This window comes from Fringilla coelebs (genome assembly GCF_963513975.1).
Source record: "Fringilla coelebs genome assembly, chromosome: 18".
Taxonomy (NCBI): Eukaryota; Metazoa; Chordata; class Aves; order Passeriformes; family Fringillidae; genus Fringilla; species Fringilla coelebs.
In genome coordinates, this window is record NC_140044.1 from 8,852,439 (window position 1) to 8,867,285 (window position 14,847).

Here is a 14,847-nt window from a genome sequence, read left to right on the forward strand (position 1 = left end):
TGCCTGGTGACCAGTCATTTGGGGTTTTCAGGTGCTGGGTGTGATGGTGAACTGGCAGCTCATCATTCCCCCCCAGCCCAGCTTCCCCATGTGCCCAAGGTGTGTGCCAGGCTCCTCCAGCCATCAGGGACACTGAGGAATGCCCTCTTCACTGCCTTTGGGAAGGTCCCAGCCACAACCAGGGGTTTGCAGAGCATCCCTGGAGATGTGCCAGCTGGAGAGGGCTGTCTTTGCCCCAGCTCTCTGTCCCCTGGCCCTGCAGCCTGGATTCACCAGCACCCTGAGCTGCTCCTGCTGCTGGCCAGCCAAGAGCAGCCCTGGGGTGTGAAGAACTGTGATATTTGGGAACAGACACAGCCTGTGTCACCCAAAGCTCCTCCAGCACCACACACCTCAGGCACAACACCTGCTGCCTCATGTGCAGCGCTTGCCTCCTCAAAGCCTTCCCAGAGGCACAGAAAGCAGGGCTGGGAGGGAGCACAGCCACCCCAAACCCTCCTGGAGCAGGGCTGGGAGGGAGCCCAGCCACCCCAAACCCTCCTGGAGCAGGGCTGGGAGGGAGCACAGCCACCCCAAACCCTCCTGAAGCAGGGCTGGGAGGGAGCACAGCCATCCCAAACCCTCCTGGAGCAGGGCTGGGAGGGAGCACAGCCACCCCAAACCCTCCTGAAGCAGGGCTGGGAGGGAGCACAGCCACCCCAAACCATCCTGAAGCAGAGGTGGCACAATTACAAGGTGATTTTGGAGACCCTACAAGCATCACTGCCTGCACATCAGTGGGTGCCTCTACTTGCAGCCCCTTTGGTGCTGCAGGGGACATGGCAGCTGTGTGAGAACAAGCAGCACCCTCGAGCAAGACAAGAACTGAAGGAAAAACAATGTCTATTTTAGCCTGAAACCACGAGAAAAATAGAGATAGCCAAAAAGAATGAGCAATTTGATCAGGAAACATGAGTGAACCATCCAGCTCCATGGAAAATACAAAGGGTCTGTCAGTAACCACACAAGGTCAGGATCTGGGGATTATGTCTTGTCTGAAAGATAAAACTTAGAATGATATTTTTTAAGAGAAGTTTATGTTTGATGATGTTTGATACTCAATAAAAAAAATTAACTCCCAGAGGATCACAGCATTGAATATGTGATGATTTCTGACACTGTTTTCCAGATAACAATGGAAAACCTCATCTGGCTGAAGTTTCCAAGCTTTGTTTTACAAAAGTCTTATTCTTTGAGTTATCTGAATGTTTAACTTAGTGGGACAATTATGAATTGCTCTTGTCTGGACTGCAGGGGAAAAAAAAATCTCACAGAAGTACTGCCCAGGGTTTGATCTTTCTCTGTTGTCCCTTCACAGCAGCTGGTGCAAGGCTGTGCTGTGCTCATGAGAAGCCCCTCAGTCTGAAGGATGAGCTCTCACTATAGTTTTGGCTAAGCCAGGCCTTTTCTTGGTTGTGACAGTCCATTTGCTCCTCATGTAATCACTCAGCTCTTCCTCTTGGCACTGTCAGACTTTGAGAGCAGAACCAGCCCCGAGCCCCATTTATCAGTGCTTCTTTTCAGTGAAACCTGCCTAGAAACATCTGGGAAATGGAGAAGGATGCAGTGCTCCCACCACCAGGCGTGGTTCCTGTGTCTCCTTTGGCAGGGGCCATGCCCTGCTGGCCTTGCCACCGTGGCTGGGAGCTTGGAGGGCTCAGCTGGTCCCAGATGGAGCCAAGGTTCCTGGTGCAGTTGCCTGACCATCAGAACCTGGACAGCAGCCCCGAATTCTTTTCTCACAAGTCACTTGGCCAGGCCCCAGCTGGTAAATACTTTCAGTCCCTGCATCCCAGGCCCAGGGTGGGAGCAGTGACCTCAAGGTAAAAGACTGCCTGGCCCATCCCTGGTCCCTTGGGGTGGCCAGTCCTCTCAGCCTGGCTCTGCTGGCCAGTTCAGGTGTGAGAACCAGAGGGAATAAAAATGCCCAGACAGGGGTGCAAATAGCCATCACCACCTCTCTCTGCTCTTGCTGTTTGAAACTGGAGCCAGATTCATTCTGGGTAGGAAACAATTCTCCCATCTGGCCAAAAGCAGAGATATTTCAAAATTTCCCAAAGCCATGGTGTTTTCCAGAAGTCTCATGAAAAACATCCAGCAGCCACCCCAAAGTGTCCAACAGCTGAAGGAGACCTGAGGCATCCCCATTTCAGCTCAGGGCTCTTGGTTTTTCCAAGCTGGATGTCTGTCAGTGCTGTCCACCCTCCGTGGGCAGCCCTGCTCCTCTGCAGAGGGGATTTGGGCCAGGAGTGCCCAGGAGCAAAGGGAATGTTCTCCCCACTTAGCCATGGAGCTGGGATCACCCACTTTTTCACAGCCAGGACCCATGAGAGCCTCCCAGAGCTGGACAGACAGGACAGCCTGCCAGAGGTGGACACCCAGACCCTGCTCTGACTTCCCCAGCTCTAGGGAGGCTGCTTAACACGTGATGTAGAGTGAAGAAATGGAGTCTCCAGCAAAGGAAAGGCATGAAAGCAGAATATGCTCAATATCCATCCCAGATGGATGCAATTTCAGCTGAGCAGGGTGTGCAATGAGAGCTTTTCTGTGTTATTCACGATGGCACATTTGAAGAGCAAACACATGAAAAACTCAGCTCTCTAAAATGTAAATTCACTGGGGCAGTTCCTTGATTTCTGTAGAAACAGCAAAGCTTGCCAGTGCCTAACTCAAAGGAGATGTATTCAGATCCCTGTATCAACTATTTTCTTGCACAACTGACCACAAAAAAAAAAAAGAAAAAAATTATAACCCCCCAAAAAACCTGACAATAATACCATGGAAACTGTGGAGTGAGACATATGGAATTAATTACTAGCTCTGCAATCACACGTATGGTACAGAACACTCACAGGTTGTGTGCTCCAGAGGGGAAGGGCTATAGCAGTATTTATGAAATGAACTGCTAATGTGCTGTTCTGCTGCAGCTTTGCACATCAAAACAGCTGCAGAGGCTGAATTCCTGTGCCAGGCTCTGCCTGCAGCCCCTGCAGTGCCAGCACAGTGGCCTGGGTGGGGACGTGGGACCCAGAGCTGGGAGAAGGGAAGCTAAAGCCCAAGTCACCCATGGAGAATCCTCTCTGGGAAGATCATGGGAAACTTTGTGGGTACCCCTGCAGCCAGCTCCACTTGGCACCTCCAAAACCCAGCCAGGTCCCAGCAAGGATTGCCCATGCCATCAGAAGTGTGGGCAGCTTGCCAGGCATGGGATGCTGGGTTTGGCCCCATCTGACTGCTTGACTTGGGGGTGTTGACTTGACTCAGGCTTGACTGGGGCTCTCTCTCACTGCCTGAGCTCTGACAGCTTCCTGGTGATGTCAAACCATCACAGTGATGTCACCTCACTGCATCTAAATCTCAGTGACATCAGGTGTGGGGGAAGCAAGGTCCCCTCTTGTTCAGAGCTGAGGAAAGAGTAGAGAGAGGAGCTGACCCTGTGGCCAGGACACACCAGGTGGCAGGGGTTTCATGTCCAGATGGCTCCCCTGGGCACCCCTGAGCCTCAGTCTGCCCCAGGGGTGCCCTGCTGCCCCCTGAGAGCTCACACATGGGTCTGTCAGCTGCTCCAAGGGTGCCTCACTGTGGGAAATGAGAGGGTTTTATTTCTGTTACCAGCACTGTCACCAGATTTCTACCAGGGAAATGAGCTCATGGCCATTGATCAGGCATCCCCAATAAACACAAGGCTGGAATAATTAATTGGACTGTCCCCAGGTGGCAAGGCTGGGTCAGTACTCTGGCTCTCCCAAGGCACTCCCAGGGTGTTTGGCTGAGCTGTAGCCAGGGGAGGGCACTGGCTGTGGGGCAGAAAGTAGAACATGAGAGGTGTCTGCAGCCTTAGGTACCAAACCCTCGGGCTTGTGAGCCCCTGTCAGTGGGTCCTGACCCACCCCAGTGAGTTCAGAGCACTGTGCCCTCCTCACACCTCCCCTGCCGCAGGCAGGGCTGCCAGAGCAGATCCCTGACCTCCAGGCATGGTCTGGGTGATGCACAGGGCTGGGGCTCACCATGCAGAGCAGAGGCTCTGGCACTTGCATAAGTGACAGCAGCCTTTGCAAAGTGCCCTGGTGCTCCCTCAAGCTGCTGTGACCTTGTTAACAGCCTGACAGCAGCTAATGAAGCACAGCCACAGCAGAAATTTGGGGTGGCAGTGTGAGAGTTCAGCCTGCCCTCCCTGCTGGGCTGTGCCCACCCTGCTCCATGCCCTGGCTGCCAGGCTCTGGAAAGTCTAGAGCTGAGCTCAGGGCTGCTGCTCAGCTGACTGAGAACCTGTTTCACAAAAACAAAACAGAGGGAAAAAAAGGCCAGAGGGAGAGATGGGGCATCACCCTTAGCTGTGTGGTTTTGGTGCTCTGCTTGTAGCAGCCAGCAGCTCCTGTGTGTTGGCCATCACACACCTAACACCTGGCAGCAGGTCTCACCATGCCTGAATGAAACAGGCACTCTGTGCACAGCCACCAGGATCATCCCTGGGCCAGCACAGGAGCAGCTCTCCTGGCCCCAGAACACATCCTGCAGGAGCAGGGAGAGCTGCAGGACATCCTGCATCCTTGGAGCTCTGGGCACACAAATTGTCCTCTCAGATCTTGTGATAAGATCTGGGGAGCAGGAATATGGGGAAGTGGCTCTGTCTAGGGTAGGTCCTGAGGTGCTTAGGTTTGTCTTTCCTAAGAGCCAGCCTCAGATCCTCAGTCACAGGGGACAAGAGAAAAGCTTGCACAGACTGAGAAAGCATTGGGAGGTGATGGCTGAGCACCTGCTTTTCATCCCCAAACTTGGATTTCTAATTCTCACAATTGATTAAGATTATCATAATACTTCAGGGGCTAAATTTGCATTTACAGGGCTTGAAATCAGCAGGGTCAGACTGCAGCCTTCTCTGCATCAGGTACCCAAGACAATGCAACACAATGTGCATCCAACCACCCCAGCAGCCTCCCCAGGTGGCCACAGTCCCTCTCAGGGTGGGGATAATGTGGCAGCACCACCACAGCAAATCCATTTCCAGCTCCTTTGGGTGACCCCTCTTCCACAGCCTGCCATGCATTAAATACAGGGGTGGATGCCCTGCTGCTGCCTGGTCACAGCATTGTCCCACAGCAGCAGGGACAGCCCTGCCAACCCCTTCAAATCCCAGGAGGAAGATACCAGCTCTGCCTGGGCAGACTTTGATCAGTAGGACAGGGCATGAAGCTTTCCTCCCAGGCTAGGGGAAGGGAGCTGGATCACCCCAGCAGCCTGGTTCCCCAGCCTGCTCCCCAGGGACAGCACAGCATCCCTCCCTTCACTCCTTGTCCCAGTGGACAGCATATTCTCACCTTGAGAAGAGTGGAAATGGCAGCTGGAATGTGGGCTGGAAAAAAAAAATGAAAGGAAAAAAAAGAAAATCTTGAGGCTTGTCCAAACCTACTCATGTTTATATTGGAGCCTGTGAGTGACATCAGAGCAGGGAGAGTATAAACACCAGCAGGACCTACTCTGGGCTTTAAAACCTGCGAACACTGCCTCCAAACTGCCTGGGGGGTGATGTGCTGAAGTGGCACAGGGGAGAGCAGCATGAGCCTCCAGCTGGAGAAGCAGCTCCTCTTCCTCTCCCTGCTCTGCGTTCTCTCCAAGGTAAGGCAGACGGGGCCGCGGGGCAGCTTTACCCGGGGAGCGCCCGGCTCCGGCAGGGTGGGCTGCAGGAGGCACTGGGGTGCCACCACGAGCCCGGCGGCTGTCGCCGGCCGACAGCCGGGCTGTGCTGATGCAGGGGCAGAGCTGTGCTCGGAGAGGTGTTTGGGATGGAGCAGCAGGGTCCGAGCGTTCCTGGGCCCGAGGCTCGCTCTGCGAGTCCCTGGAGCGCACAGGAATGCCGGCAATGCGCCGCTCGCCCGCCGTCCCTGCCGCTCTCCGGGCTGGGCTGCGCTCGGTCCCCGCCAGCCAGCGAGCAGCAGCTGGGCGGTAGCGGCTCCTCCAGCTCCTCCAGGCTCCTCCGGGCTCCTCCATCCCCGCCCAGGCTCCCGAGGCAGGGGCCAAGCCACGAGCACCAGCCCTGGCATTACTCAGCTCTCCCCACTTCTCGGAATGCTCGCGCCAAGCCAGTGCCTCCAATGGGATTTGGGTTGTTGTAGAGGTTTTATTATTTTTTTTTTCTCTTGGGCTCTGTATGAAAATATTTGCCTGTGCAGAGAACAGGAATGTTGAAAAATTTGGGGCATCTCAGCTCCAAGTTCTAATTGCTGCTTGAATCCCCAAGCAGGGATGTCGTGGCAACGTTGTGCCTATTTGACTCTTTTCCCAGAGTTCAGATCTCTGACAGAAGCCACATTGTCATCTGAAGACAAGTAAATTACAAGGAGCAGGGAGAAATGGATTTATGGCTTGGCTAATCTTTCTAAAACATTGATTAGTAATAACAATCTCCTGAAAGATGAAAAATGCCCTTGGCTGCCTAGGTAAGCTGTAACAGAGCAATGATTCTTGCCCCAGGTGCTCAAGAGTGCCTGGAGAATCACCAAGGACCATCGTGCAGCCAGCCCAAACCTGGCCACCACAGCCAGCCCCTCGGTCCCTGCCACATTAATAATGCTGCTCACTGGCAGAACTAGGACAAGACCCAGATCACCAATCCCAATCCACATTTTAACTCCAGTTATTGGCACTGACACTCCTACAGCCCCATGAAAAGCATCTGAACAGCTGCAAATGGGGAGCAGATAGAGCACCAGGAGCCACCCTCTCTGTCTGACTCATCATGTCAGACCTGATGCCACTGGAAGAAACTGAAAGAAAAAGAAAAATGGTACCTAAACCTATATGGTCTGGCTGAGCCCATCGCTCTCCTGGCAGGCTCAGCAGTCACACCAGTACCTGGACCAGGGCAGGGATGAATGTTTTGGCTGCAGGTTTGCTGTGCTGCCCTGCATGCAGCAGCACGTGCATGGTGCTGAGCAGCAGGGCTGCCAGGGGGCTCACATCACTGTCAGGCCAGCACTGGTGAAGGATTCACTTCCAAACTGCAGAGCCAGCTCTCATGGCTGCAGGCTCTAGATGCAATAGCTCTGTCACGTGTGACAGGATGGGAGCTCAAGGGCTGCCCAAAAGAGCTGTTGGTGCCAGGGTGGTTGTGCAAGCAGGATGAGCCAAGGGTATGAACATCCACCTGTCCAGGTGAACTCCTGTGGGCACCTCCCTGGCAGACAATTGGCTGAGCAGGCAAAGGACTGCAGTGCACAGCCCTGCCAAAGTGATTACTCAGTCTAGGCACGAGGGAAAACAGCTCCCAGTCCTTGAAAACGTGCCTATCTCTGGGATCCTTGCCCAGTGGGCCAGGCCAGGTGAGGAGGCTGCAGCCAGGGACAAGCAGAGGATGCAGCTGGACCAGTGAGGAATGCAGTGAGCTCTGCCTGGCTTCAGATCCCCACTGCTGATGCAATGTCCTGTTTCTTGGCATGAATGAGAGCTCTTAAGGCTGTATGGAGCGAGGTGCTCTGCACTCACCACGTGAATTCAGTCCCTGCAGGGCCACCTCTTCTGGGCTGGGCCTGCTGCCTTGGGGGCAGGCATGGGGGTGGGCTGCTTTACCCCTCTCCCTTCCTCTCTCACACTGGGCTGTTTGGGGCTGCTGCCTTCACTAATAACCACCACTGCCTGGGATGTTCACCTTGTAGCTCCATCCTCCTGTGTGTTCACAGCAGTGGCACATTTAAGTCCCCATCTTTCAGAGTGCTGAGCCTCTGAGCATCCTTGATTCTCCATGGTTTTCCATGGGTGTCCTTCAAAGGGGACAGTAGCTTTCCAGGATGCTTTGAGATATTCCCATGGATTTGGAGCCTCCCTCCACCAAAAATCTGCCCCCATGGTTGAGACCTGGCTGTCGCAGTGACAAAGCAGCTGCTCGCCCAAACCACCTGTATGGATTCAGCTTTGCCCCCACAGGTTTGTGCCCAGCTCTGCCGGAGACCATGCTACTGCCCCTGGGTGCCACCGCGCTGTCCCCGCGGCTCCCCCCTGGTCCTGGATGGGTGTGGCTGCTGCAAGATCTGTGCCCGGCGCCTGGGAGAGCCCTGCGACTTCCTGCACGTCTGTGACCAGAGCCAGGGCCTCGTCTGTGACTACAGCTCAGCATCTGCGGGGACAGGAGGCACCTGCAACTGTGAGCACAGGGTGCCCGCTTTCCCCGGGGATACCCCCAGAGTCCAGCCCAGCACACAGCGCAGCTCCAGCCACGGCCTCACATGGCTACAGGCACCCCGCAGCACCACCAGGGCAGTGGGTGAGGCTAGGGAGCAGCTTTCCTGAGGATGGTGCACGCAGCTTAGCCGTGGGGCTGTGCCCCAGCTCTTGTGCTGCTTTCTGACCGAGAGTTCAGGGTGGTTTCAGTGAGAATAGACTGGGGGTCGCAGGGATGCCAAGGCTGGAGGGTCCTGCAGAGAAATCTCAGGGAAACTTTTCCTAGCCTGGAAATCCTGAAGGCAGGGTCAGAGCCAAAGGGCAGGGGGGTCCTTACAGCTTGTGAGCTGTTGCTTTGAAAAAACAGAGAGCTGAGGAGAAAAGGCAGGGAAGCGGAGGAGACTGAGTGATGAACATGCTGCTGCACACCCACATCTGCCCTGTCTACCCCACTCAGTCAATTCTGTGGTCCCCCCACTTCAATCCCTTTGTCCAGCCCCACAGTTACCTCCAGCGCTGCCCCCTGCCATCCCCATCTCTCTGTCCCTCTGTCCCTAACGGGCTCCCCGACCGTCTCTTGCAGTTGAGGACGATGAGGAGGGCTGCGAGGTGAACGGCCGGGTCTACCGAGACGGGGAGGTTTTCCAGCCCAGCTGCAAAATCCGGTGCCACTGCTTGGACGGAGGCTTCAACTGCGTCCCGCTGTGCCAGGAGGATGTGCGGCTGCCCAGCCCGGACTGTCCCTTCCCCCGGCGCGTGGAGATCCCAGGGAAGTGCTGCCCGGAGTGGATCTGCGAAGGCCAGGACCAGCCCCTCCCCCGGGATGCCAGGGCAGGTGAGATGCAGGGCAGCATCCAGGGAGGGGATGCCCACGCAAATCTCTGGGGATGGCCCCTTCACCCCAGGCTGTGAAACATCAGCAGGAGACACCTCCCTGGCAGGTTTCTCTGCCACGCGGGGCTTTGCCTGCAGCACCGCAGGGCGCACAGTGCCTGCCTCCAACCCCCCTTTCCCCATGTCCTGTCTTGCAGCCCCCGGGGCGGTGTCGCGGTACCCCTGCCCGCAGTGGGGCACGGAGTGGAGCGCCTGCTCGGCCACCTGCGGGCTGGGCTTTGCCAGCCGCGTGTCCAACCAGAACCGCTTCTGCCGGCTGGAGACCCAGCGGCGGCTCTGCACGGCCGGACCCTGCCCGGCCCTGCCCGCAGCGCTGCCGGCGGTGAGTGAGGGCTGGGGGGAGCTGCTGCCTCCGGGCACACGTGGGACTGACAAAGGGAAGGGCCAGCGACACTTCCCTGCGGGCCGCCATCCGCCCCCCTCAGCCACGAGCTGAGCGTGTCCCAGGGACACACGAACCATCCCCTGAAACAGCCGCTGGCAGGCGCAGACCGGAATTTTCGTGTCTCTGGATGTCTGAATCCAGGAGCACTGTGGATCCCACGCAGGTGAGCTCGGCCTGCCCCTATGGCCAGAGATGGATTTGCAGCTCCTGCCTGGCTCCCTGGGCACACCCGGGAGGTGCTTCTGCCACCCCGTTATTAGCCTGGCACATCCCCGGTGTGGACACGGTGCTAATCTGCCTTTCTGGTGTGCAGGTGGCTCTTTCTGCCCACTTCTTTCCCCCTGCACTGCCACGCTACGTGTCCCTGCTCCCCAGCTGTGGGGGACACACCACCAGCCCTCCCCATCTCCCCACTGATTTCCATTCTGCCTTTCCAGAGGGCAAGAGGAGGTCGTTTGTAGCTGTGCCCACCCCAGATTCACCCTGGAGCCAACGCCTCATCCCGGCAAAGAGTCTGGCACAAACCCATGGCACTGTGGTTAATGTGAAGATGGAGGGTGTTCCCACTGGGAAAACAGAGAAGAAATGATAGACTTTGGCTGCAAAGGAGGCTGGAAACAGAGAACAAGATCCCTGTGTCACCCATCACCTGCCCCGCTGCCCCAGGCAGGGTGACTGGGCAGCATTCCGAGTTCCTTAGGCTGAATGAAATGGGAAATGGGGAAATCCTGCTCCAAGCATAAACCCACTCACAAAACCAGGAATTGGTCCTTTCCTGGACCAGTGGGGCTCCTGAAGAGATGATGCTGCTTGTCTGCCACATCATGCAGCTCTGCTTTGCAGGGACTTCAAGAGAGACCATCTCCAGCACCTGGAAGCCAAAATCCCTGGAGGGAACCCTCATGCCCCCCAAGGAGGGAGCAGGTCATCAAGCTCCCTGTGACCCCACAAGTCACTGCCACACCAGGCTGAGCTGCTCAGCCATGCAGGAGCTCAGCCAGCCCACGATACCCACCCTGCCTTCCCGGGCATGGGCAGGGTCCTCCTGATGGCAGCTCTAACTCACCTTCCCCTCATCCCTCCAGAATAAACACGAGCCTTCCCGCTCTGCCTGGCCTCCTCCTCTGGTGGTTTGGCAGGGCTTCGGCAAGCGAGGAGCTCAGACAGCAGCAGACAGCCCCGCCTGCCATCCAAGCACATTCCCCGCGAGCCGGGGCCAAGGGAGAAGCAGGGAGAAGGGAAAACAAATCGCAAAGATGAGTCGGGGCCGTCTCCCGACGGGCTGGAGCTGCTCCAGCCGTGCAGGAGTCGGCGCAGGAGAGCCGCTCGGCTGCTCTGCTGCACATTCTCCCAGTACAAAGTCCTTCTGGGTGATGGAAAATGAAGCCCAAATGCCCTCTAACGGCCTCGCACAAATGTGCAGAGGGAACGCGCGTTCCGCCGCGGGAAGGGCAGCTGGAAGGAGCAGCAGCTTGGGTGGTGTGTCCAGGTGAGAGATGGACTTCTTAGATGGGTATTTCTGGAAGTAAAAATAAAGATGTGCTCATCCAGGTGTGGAGCTTGTCTGTGCAGGGTGAGCCCAGCTCTGCTGCTCAGGGCCAGCTCGGAGGGTGCAGGAAAGTCCTGGCACAGGGTGGGGCAGCTTGGAGGCACCTCAGTTCAGGCTGCTTAGAGTAAGAGGAGGAAAATGAAAAAGTGTTAATCAAAGCACTGAACACATTATTATAGTTGATTATATCTTGGGTTAAATCCTTCACTCTTACCCAGCCATAAGCTGTGCTGATGGCACCAGCCCTGGCCATAGCAGTGCCCAGGTCTGCAGTGTTGGGATGTGCAGGAGAGCAGGGCAGGGCATGCTCCTGTCTGCAGCCACAGGCACAACCTCTTCTCAGCTCCCAAAAATCAATGCCCAAACTCCCCTGTAGCTCATCCCTCCTTCTGCCAGGCCCACACTTCCTCCATTCCCCTGGGCTGGCATTTCCCCAGCGCGGTGCAAGCACCATCAGCAGCTGGCTGTGCTGCAGGGCAGGGCTGGGGCTGGAGGGGCCAGAGGCTGAATGGCAGGGGGAGCTGCTCTCTCCAGCCCAAGGAAAAGCCTCCCTGCAGCAGCAGGGCCAAGGCAACTCACTCACTCCCTCAGGCCCTGCAAGAGCTGAAAAGAAAATGAAAGTCAAGGAAGCGGCTCAGCCACCTCATGGGGGTTAAAAAAAAAAAAGAGAGAGAAAGAAAAAAGAAACCTCACTGCTCTTGGAGTAAAACATTGCCTACAAAGAGAATTATTTACTGAAATCATCTGCTGCTCAGCCTGAATACCAATCATTAATTCTGTTTGATATGGGGCACATGGTAAAACTCCAGCAGGCAGCAAATCGCAGAACAAACAGCTTGGGTTGGCTTTCTGAGTTCTCTGGTGGCCATGCCAAACAAGTGGTGACCCAAAGCTTGTGTAGACTTCAAAGCTACCACATTCCTCGACTGACACGGATAAAATATGTTGTGGGTACTGAAAATCCTGGTTTTAAGCCAGTTCTTGTTCAAGCATGTTGGGACTCGGCCACCAAGGCTGGGTGAGCACCCAGGGCTGTCACACACTCCCAGATCCTGCCTAGCCACCTCTGGGTGATGGTAAAAATCAGAAAGTCACTTTCTAGGCAGCAACCTGCAATTCTCATCTCAAACAAATGACTCAACACACCTCTGCTATAATTATCTTTTTTTTTCCCCTGCAGAATGTGTCTCTGATTCACTAAGCATCTAAATAATGAATTAATGATTCCAAATAAATCAGAGTTATTTTTCCCTATGAATACAGAGAAATCAACTCTTGCAGTTTGATTGCTAGTCTCACAATATTTCCCTCTAAAGCCCTGCTACCCTGGAAACGTGGTTATTTGAGGCTCTGACGCAGGGTCCTGGCTTTGCCTGCTCGTGTGGGGCAACAGAGGAATATTCCACCCCATCCACAGGTGATGTGTAAAGATAAAAATCCCCAAACTGAAAGAAAATTCCCTCCTGTCCTCAAGGCACAAGGCCACATCTGCACACAGCCTGGGATCTGCCAACCACACTCCTGAGCCAGGGATGAGCAGCAGATCACAGCTCATTTCTGTGCAAGCACACGCAGCAGCTGAAGGAAAACTGTCCTGCTGGATGAGTAAACAACATGCATCAGAATTGCTTTTCCAAGCCACTCTCATGATTGATGATTTTTAAATGGATAGAGTTGGGCGAGAGAGGGCTGGATGAGCCCCTTGTTACAGTGAAACATTTTCAGAAACTGAGCACAGGAATGCAGTGGAAACTGGAAAAAAAATCAAGCAGATCAAATGTTTTTTTTATTTTTCCTGGAAACACAGGATTCAGGTTATGTGTTTGCAGGAGCTGTCTTGGCCCTGTGTTCTCATCCTGACATCAGCACTGCTGTTGCCTGCCAGAGCCAGGAGCCAGAGGGGAGCATCCTCATGCAGGATGTTTGGGCAGAGCTGGCAGTGTGAGTGAAACCATGGGTCAAGTGAACACCTAAAACACACAGGAGGCAGGCACAAGAGAAAAGCTCTGTGGTTGTGCCTCCAAAGGGTCCAGGGAACAGGAGATGTGGAGGGCATGGGGCTCCAGCCATTCATGGGCAGAGCTCCCCGTGCCCTGCCCTGCTTGTCTCTTCCCACGGCAGGAGGCACCAGCGCCAAGCTTTCATTCTCAGACAGGGAAAGCTCTGCCTTCATTGCTGAGAGCAGCTCACGAGCCTTCCCACAATCACTGAAACCCTCCCAGCCAGCTGCTGCCTCTGCCTCAGTTTGCCCAAAGGTTGATACTCTGGGACAAAGGGAACTGTTCCTTTCCTCTCGCTGCCCTTCCACACCTCCACAAAGTTGTTCTGCAAGTGCCACCCCAAGCCCAGGCTGCAGGAGCAGCTGAGGTGCACAGAGGTGAAGGGGAAGGAGCAGGGCAGGACGGAGTCACTTCCCTGAGGGGTGCACCCCCATGGACCCCCTCTGCTGCTGTAATTCCAGCGGCACAGATTCACCAGAGCCTCTGCAAACCGCAGAAAAGCCACATCTTCCCCACAAGGAAACAGCTTCCACACTTCATCTGTTTGGCGGCACACCCGTAGTGGTGAGATTTTATTTTACAGGCAGGAAATAACACACAATGTTTCCTATCGCTTATCTGCTCCAGCAAGCGCTTTCTGAAGTCAAAAAACACGCTGGTACCTCAACACGCAGCTAACCCCCACCCCATCTGCGCCCTGGGCCGGACCACCGTGTCCCGAGCTGCCGTGCCCGAGCGTGGTCCGGCCGCTCCCGAGGAGGGATGGACGCGAGTCGGGACGGCTGGGCAGGACTCGCCTTCCCTCCTCCTCCTCTTCCTCCCCACTGGCTGAGGAGATACCAGCCTCCTCCCAACCCTGCCCGGATTCAATTCCCGGAAAGCCAACGGACGCGGTCGCTCCGGAGCCTAGCCTTTCGCCTGAAGTCGTTTCCCCAAGGTCGAAATGGCTTATCAGGGGAAACCTTTCGCCCTGCACATTGCTTCCCCGCCAACTTCCGCGCCTGCAGATCCAAGTGACTTTTGCCCCCGTTTATCCGCAGCAGCTGCTCAGCAATGCGATCGGGGCTGCCCTTCCTCGGGGTCTGCTTTGGACTCGCTGCTTTTAGCCCTTGCCCCAGTTTCGCATTTTCTGGGTATCTCCTGTGACAGGAAAGGAAGGGCTCAGCCCGTCTCATGTCCTCCCTGCACGGGTCTGGTGCGCTCCAAGGAGGAAGGGGGAAAGGGTTTTTGTGCTTGGGGAGGGAGATGGAAGTAGGCAGCAGGAGCAGCTGCAGGGAGGGGGCAGCCCTTGCGCAGGGCTCACTCTGCCTGTGCTGGGGGCACACAGCCTGGTGCATCTCTGCCTGCTGGCTCTGCCTGCGGCACCGGCGATGGCAGCATGAGCCCCGTGGAACACTGCCCTTGTCCTCTCTATCTCTGCTCCCGGTGTTTCTGAGCGTCGCAGCCAGGAGAAAGGCTGTCAGGAATGGCAGGGAGGGCGGCTCATGGGGCGCAGGCTTCCAGCCCCCAATGCGGAAAACTGAGAGGTTTCTCCTGACCGCGAGTGGGACAGAACCGAAACAGGCTGAAAGCTTTGGCTCTTCTCCTAAGGCATCCCTCTGCCGCCCCCCTGCATCCTGCTCCCTCCGGGCACTCCCAGCACCCAAAGCAGCCGGGGGGCTGCGTGACCCCGGCTCCGAGTGGGCTGGGGGAGGCGCCGGGGGAGTGGCGGAAGCCGCTCCGCTGAGGCTGCTCTCGGCACATCCTCCCCGTGTCCCGGGGAAAGTCCAGAGCCCTCAAGTCCCAGGCCGGGCTCAGCAGGAGCGGAGAGTTGAGGGAAGCCTCAG

At 56.0% G+C, this 14,847-nt stretch overlaps 1 protein-coding gene across 1 annotated transcript; it reads left to right on the top strand.

The window, feature by feature from the left end:
* Positions 1–5,540: 5,540 nt before the first annotated feature.
* On the top strand, positions 5,541–10,019 carry CCN5 (cellular communication network factor 5). The gene is made up of 5 exons (XM_084217855.1): positions 5,541–5,655; positions 7,960–8,176; positions 8,777–9,028; positions 9,225–9,409; positions 9,910–10,019. Exons 1-5 carry the CDS (start codon positions 5,596–5,598, stop codon positions 9,931–9,933), a joined length of 738 nt encoding a protein of 245 aa, XP_084073981.1. The 5' UTR covers positions 5,541–5,595; the 3' UTR covers positions 9,934–10,019.
* The last annotated feature ends 4,828 nt before the right edge of the window (positions 10,020–14,847 follow it).